The 12,402-nt window shown below is 37.7% G+C and overlaps 1 protein-coding gene across 1 annotated transcript; it reads right to left on the reverse strand.

Moving 5' to 3' along the window:
* LOC117394189 (sonic hedgehog protein) lies at window positions 1-9,864 on the reverse strand. The gene is made up of 3 exons (XM_033992256.3): window positions 9,191-9,864; window positions 4,646-4,907; window positions 1-1,877 (listed from the first exon to the last, which is right to left on the reverse strand). Exons 1-3 carry the CDS (start codon window positions 9,497-9,499, stop codon window positions 1,180-1,182), a joined length of 1,269 nt encoding a protein of 422 aa, XP_033848147.1. The 5' UTR covers window positions 9,500-9,864; the 3' UTR covers window positions 1-1,179.
* Between the last annotated feature and the right edge of the window lie 2,538 nt (window positions 9,865-12,402).

A 12,402-nucleotide genomic window follows, 5' to 3' on the forward strand; every position in this document is an offset into this window, starting at 1 on the left:
TTGTGTTTTACACCAGGTTTGGTTTATTGGGGTACGTAATGTGCAATAAAACAAAGACTAAATGCCATTCCCTTTTCATTGTACAAACGCATGTTTTGTTGAAAGTCACAATAGCAGGTATATAGCAGGTGTCATTTGAATATTTCCTGTATCTCTTTTTTGTAATAAAACATATAAATAATAAAATCTAAACATTTCTTTCGACACATTGCTTCGTTATGATAGTTAGATGGCATGGACACTTATATACTATTCAAACTGTACATCTGGTCTGTCTATAAAACTATTTAACTATTACAAAATATGCAAAAAAAAAATACATTTTAGTAAATTTACAGCAGTTATTTCTTTTAATTCATCAACTGAAACATCTTGGTTTTCTGTACTACCACTTTATCATATTATGAAATCGTCAAAATGTGCACTTCTTAAAAATATTTTCTGAAATTAAAAAAGTACTGTTTACAAAGGACAGATTTTCTATCCGTCCTATTTTTAGAATAACGGCAATTTCCAAACAGTTTACAAAATAATATTAATAATAATAATAATAATAATAATAATAATAATAATAATAATAATAATAATAATAATAATAAAAAATAATAAACATAAACACAAAAACAGTACAAGATAGCCAAGACTTTATATTTTTGCAACTATTTAAATTAAAATAATATATTTTCATATCTTACACTATTTCAAATAACGAAATGTAATTCATTAAGTAACGCTCTGTCAAAAATCTAATTTACAATTCTGTGTATAAAAATATAATTTATAGACCCCCACGAAGCACAGTATGTTTTTTCCCCCACAAATTAACAGTCAGTCGCACACATATGCACAGAACATTAGGGGTTTTGTTTGTTTGTTTGTTTGTTTGTTTGTTTGTTTGTTTGTTTGAAATATAGAAAAATAGATTCTGCACACCTGTCTGGTCTCACAACACTGAATTCCTTTCATTTGGGACCAGCAAACGTTCACATGAGAATTAATTATTCAAAGATACGTTTAAGGCTCTCGAAGGCCCATTTATTCTTTTTTTTTAAGACACTGTAAATGTCAATAAAATAAATATTCCAGAACTTCTTGGGGTATCTTTAGTTCTATGTTCGTGTTTTGTTCTGTTCGCTTTTTTCTGTTTTATTTTTCATGTTTGTTTTTTATTGAGCTATTTCAACTAGAGTTTATTGACATCCCAAGTGGGTGAAACGAGCCCTTATCCAAGACCCAAGTCCCTAGTTGGTACAGAGCGTTGGAATACCAGTGGACCCCGCCGTCTTGCACGGTGCTGTTGGTGATTAAATGGTCTTTAGAAAACAACAAAGACGCGACCCCATAGGAGAGTCTTACAGGTGCAAAGGCCCAGTGAGCCCATCTGTGCTCTTCGATTACAGCATAGCAAGAGGCCAATACCTGGTCGACCACAATGGTTCCCTGGGCGGTGACCGGGGCAAAGGAACCTTCATACTCTTCCAAATAAATCCTTTTCACCGCGACAGGTTTCACTTGGCTGCCGACGCCTTCAGTTATGAACACCCTCTGGCCGGGTTTAACTTTGCTAGCAAATGCTGCTTTGATTGAATGAAAACCAGCGGTGGCGTTGCTGTCGGCAACAAAGAGGAGGTGCGCCGCAGTGAGGGCGATCTGCTTGTGGGGCTCCTCCGTTTCAATCACGTAGAAAACTCTTCTGGACTCGGGGTCTTTGTCTATGAACATCATAAAGTCACTGAAGACTAGGTTCCCTTGCTCATCGGCGGCCAGCACTTTATCTCCAGGATTGAGATCTTTGACCAGCTTGTTTCTCCCATCCCTCAGAATCACCGAGGCTGACCCTGGGAAACAGCCTCCAGATTTAGCAGCGACAGAGTTTTCTAAAACAGAAGGGAAAGAAACTGTTATTAATATTATCTCTCCATCAATCTGTTTAATTCGATCTTCTCACATTGGACACTAAAATGACATATACGAGGCAGCATCATAACTACCTATTAAAGTTTGTGAAAAGCCAACATTGCTTTATTTATTTTTCACCACAATAATAGGTATCCCGTTGACAATCAGTTTGGAAAGCTGTAGCATTACAAAGAACCCCGACGTGTTCTCAGGAAATAGCTTTCTAATTGGAGAGGGATGGTAAAAATGAGGGCTGTATTGATTTGTTAACGGCTTTCTGTAGCTCCCGGTTAATGGAACTCAGCAGAACTACAAGCGCCCTTTCACAAATGACGTAGCGGCGATAAACACAACATTGTTTGTGTTGTGGATAGTTCCAATGAGAACCAGCTACTGTCTAAAGTAAAGCCATGGTTCCAACAGTATTTGCATTTGCACGGCTCCTTGAATACAATTCTTAGTTAAGAAACTCTACAAACACGCCTGTGAATAGAGCGAGGTGTGAAAAACCCTCTGCCTTGAGAAGCGAAAGCTGGGCTCCTCTAATTAAAAACCAATAAAGAGCGCACATTGTCATTCTAATTTAGCTAATAGATGCAGCCACTCATGGACAAGAGGATACTTACACTTTTCCCAGCTTCTTTCTCATATTAGCTCAGGTGCAGAAACCCCTATGTGCCAATTCACACACATACCCTACAAAACCAGGCCATTGCAAGCACTATTTGCACAGCAGAGCCACTTTTCCAAAGCACTCAAGATGTGTATTTGAAATTTAAATGAAGGCAAAGTCTCTAAATGCTCCGAGCAGACCTTCATCAATGTTCCCCCTTTTTTTTTTTTTTTTTTTTTTTTACCTCCAATGCCTCTCTGTTGTCTATCCCGATGACAATAATGCAGGCCTTGGGAGAAGGCTTCTTTGCATTCCAATCTCCAGGATCATACTTTTAGCAAATAGAGATCTAGAGAATGGAATCTTCCTGCACGGAATTTCACCATTTAATCTTCTCATAGGATTCACTGGCATGAAATGGGGGCGGGACAACAGGAACCCAGCTTGAGCTGACATAATTCAACACTGCGCTGTTCAGATCCATTTGGTACAGTCACACGACCTTGCCTGACATGGACTAAATATGATCTAAAAAGCTCAACGTGTGTTTTGAATGTTAAACAGAAGATTTGCCACTCAATACTTAATACAATATGCGTGGGGTGGATTATCCATTTGGTGTTATATAGCTGACCAAAATGCAAACAATAAAATAATTTAGAAAATAGCTACAGCTCCTCTTACTGAACTATATATATATATATATATATATATATATATATATATATATATATATATATATATATATATATATATATATATATCATTACCCCATTATTTAGTCAATAATCTCATCCTTACAACAATCGTAAGACGAATTCCCTTTAAGAGAATGTTTTTTTTATTAATCCAATGTATTAATTTAAGGACAGTGTATGCATCTTGATGATCACTCAAAGCAGTTTTCATTTGTTTCCAGTTGTTCTTCACTGAATAAAGCCTATGTTCAACTAGTTTCAGTAGGAAACGCTGGGAATATTAAATGAACTCACATTTAAACTCAGTTTTGACATACATATTTAAGAAGTGACACTAAAGGCTTTTATTTGATAGTGTGGTTGCATTTTGAGGACTGTGTGTGGCGTTGTAGAACACAGAACGTTTAGCTGCAGTCCACTGTAAACCGAATAACGAGGGCGCGAACAGGTTTTCCTTACAAATTGTTGTTAGGAATTAAAAATAAATACACAACACTTTCAGATCAATAACCTGCCGATATATAGTTTACTTTGAAGTGTCTGAAACTTTCAGAATATTCAATTTCACTATAGACAAGGAGTAAGGCTAAAGAGGTGTTTTTAAAGGCAGTACATATACCATATTACCATCTATTTAAAAATAATCAGTATGCGAAAACAAAATAAAGATCACTACAAGAATTGCATTTTTATTGCATTTATTTTGCATTACCTGTAGTGGTGTAAAAGAAAAAAAAGAAAAAATGGAAGGTTTATGAATGGATGTTTTTTATTATGCATGTGGTAAATTGCTGGATTATAGACCTTGATAAATGGTATTTATCTATATCTTTCCAGTATTTATCTGGAATGCATCACGCGTGTTAAAAAAACATTGATTCCTGCAAGATTTTTTTTAGCTAAATTAACTTGTAAACGCTCGCTCAATGTGTGGGTTTATATGCGAACATTAACTGGATACATCTGGTTCTATGATCGACACGTGATTATAACTGGTGATGGATGGGGATCGATGAAGCTTTGAACTTGCTGTGCTATATTAATACAGAACAAGATCCTGTGCGGTGCAACTGGGGTAACCCATTACAAATGTGTTAATCAACATATTATAGTGCTGTTGTGTTATATCAGCATAATACGTGTTGCGCAAACAAGGTGTGTTTCATTTAGTTATCCCAGAATGATCGAGTTGTTTTAACACTAACTTGTGCTGTTCCGATTCACCACAACATACTTGTGTTGGAATGGGTATGGACACATTTATTTATTTATGTATGTATGTATGTATGTATGTATGTATGTATGTATGTATGTGTGTATGTGTATATTTGTATATTTATTTAGCGATGCCACAATGATTTTAACGAGTATCGGTCAATGAATGACGAATTTCAGGGGCTTTCGGACGTGTATGTTAATAATACAACTGCCTTACCTGCTTTCACAGAGCAATGGATATGGGCTTTTGATTCGTAGTAGACCCAGTCGAATCCGGCCTCCACTGCCAGCCTGGCTAGCATGCCATACTTGCTCCTGTCTCTGTCAGAGGTAGTGATGTCCACAGCTCTCCCCTCATAGTGAAGCGATTCTTCAGAATGGTGCCCATCCTCGTCCCAACCTTCCGTGACCCTCAGCTTTACCCCTGGCCACTGGTTCATCACTGAAATGGCGAGAGAATTCAGCTTGTCTTTGCATCTCTAAAAGGAAAATAACAAAATACACTGAGCATTACACATCGAATACCCGTTGAACATAAGTAATCACAATAGCATTAAAGAGCAGGGTTTTATAGATGTATAACCTTTATACGGTAATAACATTTTAGTGTGTGAAGGGCGACTTGTCAAACCGACAAAAACATGGGCATTTTGCACATTTGTTGTATCCACAAATTCAATAACGTCACCTGAACTTTCCTGTGCACAGAAGCAAAGACCGAACGAGAGACATCAGTGACATTATCTTTAGTTTGTTTCTGATGGGTTTATCCGCTCTTACACGCTTTAGTTTTACGTTTTACAAATCACTCAGTAAGGTGCAAGCTGCAGTTGTTTGCAATGAACCTGTGGAGGCCTCGGGATTGTGTTTGTAATTAGTTATTGATAAATGGACTGAAAAGTGTATGTCAATTATTTCTCCTGCCCTAAATGTAGAATTCGAAAGTTCAAAAAATGTCAATGGTTTCGCGTTTCATATAATTATAATTATAATTCATATATATATTTCATGTAAGCTACATTCGTTACCATATCCTTTATTAATTGTGTAAATGCTACCATAAACCCCTGCTCGGCTACTACTGTGCTTGTGAGTAATCAAGGCAAACAGAAATAGAGGTTAGAATTAACCCTCAAAGTGTTTCTGTTTCATACTGTACATGTGTTAAAGTCATCGAGAACTAAAGATAATTGTGACGAACTTGATGTTAGCCGACTTTAATACTAATAACCCGGATACTCACGTTGCCAGAACAGGTGACTCATATTTAATAATCAATCTGAGCCCGCTAGAATCGTTTCAGATATGTATATCCCTATTTTAAGGTCACCAAGCCGCCACTCGCCAATCTAAACAGTAACATTTGTTATCAGAATAGCGTTTCAATTCTTTTTTTTTTTTTAAATGTAAGTGTGTTTTTTTTTTTAAGACGGCATGTTATATGATATTTTCACGTTTGTTTTCTTGGACATCACTTTCAACTTTCAAATTATAATAACGTGTTGGGTTTATCCATTAACACAGTCGCCTGCTCTTTTTACTGGCTATACCCAGGACTTTTATAAAAGCGCTTATAATTAGGGGGTTGCACTCTCTAAGACTCAGAGCTGAGATGCCTGGCCTTCTCCGGGACAACTGTGCCCAACACTTTACCAATATGTCAAATAAAACACAACAAAGACCCTTTTCACGGCTCTCAGAATGGGAAAGAAACTTTCATTATTCTTTCAGAAATACTTTTAGGGACGTGACTGGATTGCTTAACCAGAACTTTACAATCAGAGTTTCAAAACGACTAAAGCAAGATATTTGCTGAACTAAAAATATATTTTTCAAAGACTGTACCACCACTTTTTAAAAAAAAAAATCATGTTGGCCATATTTAAAGCGAAGTAAATAATATAAATTAGAAATTTTCCTCTCAATCTGCCACTGGTCTGTTTGGTCTTTCCCTAACATGTATGTTGCAGACTGTCATTTTGTGTGCAACGCAAAAGTCCTATTGATTATGGCATCAGAAGCGTCTGTACTTATCCCAAAACGACCCGCTACAGAGATTATGGAACATTAAGATCAAATGCATAGAAGATTATCCTAAGAACTTCTAGCACGCAGAAAGCAATGGCCATGCCAAAAACCTCTCTCCCTTCACATTCTGAGCAGGATTGCCAGTCAAAAGCCGCGAAGACCAAACTCTTTATTAATTCATCCGGTCGTGTGCCGCAAATCAAACCCAATTCTGTGCAGTCGCCGTGAAGCCCAGCGGGAATCCTCTGCTTACGCTTTGTGCAGCCGAGACAAAGTTGTTCAACAAGCCCTCGCTGCCAGCTCGTAATCTCTTCACAAATGACTTGCTTAGAGGAGACACTTAACATGTACCTGTCAGAGCAAACAACCTGGCGGCTATTTCATTGCGAGCACGGTTTCTAAATTGGGAGCGATTATTTGGCTGGGCTACACTGCGGTGATGTTTATTCAGAAAGAAGCCCGCTTGTGGGTTAATACACAAACTGTTTCTTTGAGGTGATCCCCTTCTAGTTTCACAGAAGCCTACGAGATATGTCTTTGTAGTTAAAACGGTTCCCCTGTAAACTCCAAGCTGATCCAACTCATTATATGTACACCCTCGGGGTATTATGCGTTTATTGCCATAATAACTTGAACTGGTGTATGATTTACATTGTAGGAAACCACACCAGAAATGAGTTTTATCTTCTGTGAAAAGATCCCTGAGGCCGCCCGTTTATACAAACATACTTGGATTTAAAAAAAAAAAAACTATTTCTACAGGAAGACCAGCTGTGCGTCCACGCTTGATTTGTACACGACACCAACGCAGGTATAGGGTTCACCTCCAAAGCAAACGCCCGAATTGACACCTTAATATTTTGAAATTGTCGAATGCTCTCTTTAGAACTAATTTATCTTTGCAAGTCCCTCACGAGTGTAAAGTTAATTACGCGTGTGTATATCAGTACCTGTCGCGTTTAAGTACCAAATAAGCGGCATTTCCTTTTCAGAGATGTTGTCTATTTTACACCGGTGACACTAGTCGCGTATCTGCGAAGTAAACCACTCCGTTTCTATTTCAATTGCTACAAATATTATTGAAAGAATACGAATTTGCTTTTGCTTCTTACATTTTAGAGAAATTGGCAGAAGGTCATAAGTTCAAACGCTGCCAGCTAATGTAGCGAGAGTGGCTAGCCGAGTAGAAAAGACTATTCCCAAGGAAGTGACTGCGCTGTGCTGCAGCCTTTATTAAAAGCACGGCAGGCAAGAAACGTGTCTACAAGCAAATTAATGCTGCGATTTGTGTGTGTGTGTGTTTGTGTGTGTGTGTGTGTGTGTGTGTGTGTGTGTGTGTGTGTGTGCTGTCTTTACAATACCAAGTGACTACACATATATACAATATATTTATACTGTTTCATTTGAGAAATAATTTAAAGGTTAAAATCGTGGCTATAAAACGAATAATCCCAGAGACGGCGCTGAAATGCTAGCCGTTCCGATCGATACAAGAGAAATGGAGTTGAAAATGCAAGATGCGTCTGACTTGGTGCAGATCACTGTCTTGCAGCTTCCAATCGCGATGACCGAGGGCTATGTGTGACTGAGCTGACTCTTCTATGATGGAATGGAAGCTCTGTCACTCACAAGGCTATAACAATTTGAACGGAATCTTATCAAGATATAGAAAGGGGGAACGCAATTGAAATATATCCTTGACTGCACGCACCGCGCACCACAGGGTGAATATTTAATTGAGGCTCGCGCATCACTGTGGTTGAGAGAGGCAGGCGCGCGCCTCATCACACTACTCCTGGGTCCTGTAATATTTAAGGAGGATAGCCACAGAATTATTTCCCTAGCACCCATGCGTTTATTAAATCTCGTGAATGCTGAAAACATCGTTACTTCTCGGGAAAATTCAAAGCGTTTACAGCAGGGACATATTCACAAGCCAGCAGTAAATGCTGAACATATTATCTGCAGTGATCATTTCTTACCCATATTTAATGTGAACTCGTCTATGCAAGCAGGTCATACAGATACCAGTCTATTCAAACACAGAGCTCCCTGGTTTTTCTGAAGCAGTAACACAATTTACCACGTCTGATGTTGTCAATGGATTATCATTACGATTCCCTCCTCGATACTGACTTGCAAACAAAAACAGCCTTATGCAGAACAAAAAAAGTGAGTTGTAGGCTTTTAGTGGCAGTCATTTTCAAGTCCCGCCCGTCATGAAGTAGCAATGGTGTACAGAATACCCTTAAAGAAATATCAATATTTTCATGCCCTGATGAACACAACTGCGAATGAATGCAGTATGAGACTCCTCAGATCTAAAGACGTAAAACAGAGGGACCGGTCGATTTATCCCGATCTATATTTAGATAGCTTTTAATTGGTATACTGTGTAATTGAGGCTTCTATGTCATTTACATTCATATAATACAATACTAGAGAAATAACTCTAAGCTATGGCAAGCGTGCATTGCAGTTCTAGTGAACGAGAGTCCCGACGGTCAGTATACACTTAAGGTTCCCTTCTTTACTGTGTACACTAAGTGCAGCCTTGGGGACACCCATAACCACAATTTCAGGCCATGTAAAAAATACAGGCACGCCAAAGGCAAACTGATCTGAATACTAAAGCAGCAAACGACTGTAAAGTTCAGAAGCTGTTGCACTGTCTCATTTCTAACGCTCCATCAATAGTGTCAATGCATAGCATCAGAAACGTGCTTGACTCTACCTGTGTCATGAGCCTGTCAGCCCCAGTGTTCTCTTCATCCTTAAAGATAATGTCAGGATTGTAGTTGGGAGTCAGCTCCTTAAACCTCTCGGAGTTTCTTGTGATCTTCCCTTCATATCTGCCACTGGCCCCAAGGGTCTTCTCGGCCACATTGGGGATGAACTGCTTGTAGGCTAAAGGAGTCAGCTTCTTCGGGTGCCTTCTCCTTCCATAGCCCCTGCCTGGCCCACAAGCCAGCCCAGAGGACACCAAAGAGCAGCAGATCAAGCACACAAGCGTTATTCTTGTCAACAGCAGCATTTCGTCCATTGAATCTAATTATTGTACTTGAAGCCTCAGTGTCTATCTCTGGTTCTCTCTCTCTCTCTCTCTCTCTCTCTCTCTCTCTCTCTCTCTCTCTCTCTCTCTCTCTCTCTCTCTCTCTCTCTCTCTCTCTCTCTCTCGCTCTCGCTCTCTCTCTCGTGCTATGTCCTTGTCTCTCTTCTCGTTCTGTTACTATCCACCTATCCCTATCGAGGCAGGTGCGGAAATGACAGGCTTCAGGTCCTTGATAACGGAACACATCGGGTCGTTGTAGCGAGCAGAAGATAAAAAACGGGTCTGAATGGAATGGTAGGCAGGCGCTTGTGAGAAGACTCTGCCTTTACTGCTATGTATTATAGCTGCAATCTATGGCAGGGGAGGGAGCTGATTGGCTCAAGCAGACAAACCCTTCTGATGTTATCCCACAAAAGACAAAACATATTTAAAGATTCCTTTTTTTCACCTGAAGGGTTGGAGCTGAGGGGAGGGACTGCACCTTTCTGGGAAAACATCAATTACATCAAGTTTTTTTTTCTTTTCTTTTCTAAAGCTTGTCTTGGAGTAAATATAAATTTGTCAGGCAGTGTGAAAGATTTAACTTGAAGATTATCTTCCCTGATATGTGAAACCGCTATATTCAGTGTTTTATTACACACGCACACGCACACGCACACGCACAAAACTACTTAAAAAGCAGCATGCCAAACGTTTGTAAATGAATACATTGATGCATTAATACATTAATAAATAATATATCTGAAAGCATTTTTTGCAAGCTATTTACCCAGAATCTATAGTAACTCTTAGTTACCGTTTTGCATATCGCTGAATCGATAGGCTTTTTATATAGGTATTGAGTCTATAGGGTCGACTATGAAAGTAGTCTATTTGTTGCAACTTACAACTAATTAAAATAGTATACTACTAATGTACACGAAATACATAAGCTACTAAAAATGGAATAAAAAATAATAATAATTGGTCCGAATGCAAAATGTATGTTCTTTGAGAATTTGATTTAAAAAAAAAGAAAGCTAAATAATGATAATACAAATACTTTATAAAGTGTCTAGCTGTTGTTTTTTCTTCTCTTGTGTTATTGTTTATGCTATAACATTTTTTTCATGAAAGCCTAGTGTAAAAAAAAAACAGAATTCGCAACTACAACTGCTATCAATCTGTGCAAATTCAATGGGTGAGGATGAGTTTAATGTTATTAACTGTTATCTAGCAGTGTCGCAAACGGTGACATTATCGTAGGAACCAAAGGTTGTTCATCGGACTGGGCTGCTGATGGACAAGTAAACACACAGATTGGGCTGATATGGGAAAGGTAAGGCGAATAAGTCGGGTAACACATTTCAGAATGGGGTTGCAGTACTTTTTAAAGAATTATCCTTGCACTGTGTAAACTGATCAAAAAGTTGTTAGAAGGAGGTTGGGCGCAGTTGGTTACATAGACTTTTTAACTTTACTTCTTCACAATCACATCTTCCTCTCACAAAACAAATAATTAAAGTGCTCCACTGTTTTATATCCCAGATAACAGAGTGTACATTTAAAGTTTTAAGATCTTACTTGGTCTTTTAATCGTTTTATTTGCTCATTGTTAAACTGGACAGGGAATTAAGGCGATTAAGCAATTAGATTTGTATGACTCCTGAAAAAAAGATAAATGCAAAACAGTCATTTAAAATCTCTTACAAAATGCCATTTCTACCGAACAGTTCACGGATGCTGTTCTGTAAGAAGAAATTACTCGTTTAATAATAATAATAAAAACAACCCATTTGTACTTTACTACAGCTTTCTGAACAATTCACACACGTATTTTACAGCTAGACGACATGCTAATTGTGTATTTATGTTTATGAAATATACAAGTACCGGTACTGTAGTTTAAAAAAATATATTTCTAAAATGTATTTAACAGCTATAAAAGGTTTAATATGGGATCCACAAACAACACATGTACACTCGCAGCAACAGCTTAAATAAATAAATAAAAATACCTAAACTTTAATGGTTAAAAACATTTTAAAGTTTAAAAAAATGTATTTCATTTTGACAAAAGTTTTGTTTTCTGTTAGTAGTCTAGACTGATCAACTTTTAACTTTCATGTCAGTGAGAGTTGCTAATAATTTAATTCCCTATTATCTTACACTTTTTTGTATCTGTTTTGCATTGAGTCGTTGGACTGCATTCAGCTACTGGTTTTCAACCCAGTTTCTGTATCTACTGAATCCAGCGTCCCTAGTCTACTGCTTATGACAAGGTTACTCGCAAGGGAATACATTCCTTTATTTACTTGGAATTGTTTATCATTTACGGCACATTTCCAAGAAACACTACAGTGCAACTGGGATAATATCCGTAGACCTGTGGCATTAAAATAGGAACATGTTGATTTTAGCCAATGCCATTAAGAAATGCACTATGAATTATAGGACTACCTGTAGCCTATACTATACGTAGCCTACACAACATGGGGTGAATTGTTTTTCACAGTAGGAGCAGAGCATAAAAGGGTAGGCTGTACTTTACCAATAACATAACGAAAATGCTAATGTCATCTTTAATTGAGCTCAGTAGGGATTGTTGAATTCAAACCAGGTATTTTTTGGAATCAATGAAAGATGTAATTTTTTGGAAACTTAATTTTGTTTGCTAAGCAAAATCTGAAGAAATCAAGACCATTGGATAGCACAGTTAATCATGGACAAAACTTGTACTTTCTTATTTATGTATATCTTGAACCACTGAAACTTTCTTTATTGGGAACCAAAAGACAGTTATTAAAGATAATCCCAATGGGCAGTTCAATGCAAACAATGATTTTTAAATTATCTGTGGAAAAGGGTAACACACTGTAATGGAAATCCATTAGGCCCTTAGTAGTAATATTACT

Source organism: Acipenser ruthenus, chromosome 3 (genome assembly GCF_902713425.1).
Source record: "Acipenser ruthenus chromosome 3, fAciRut3.2 maternal haplotype, whole genome shotgun sequence".
NCBI lineage: Eukaryota > Metazoa > Chordata > Actinopteri > Acipenseriformes > Acipenseridae > Acipenser > Acipenser ruthenus.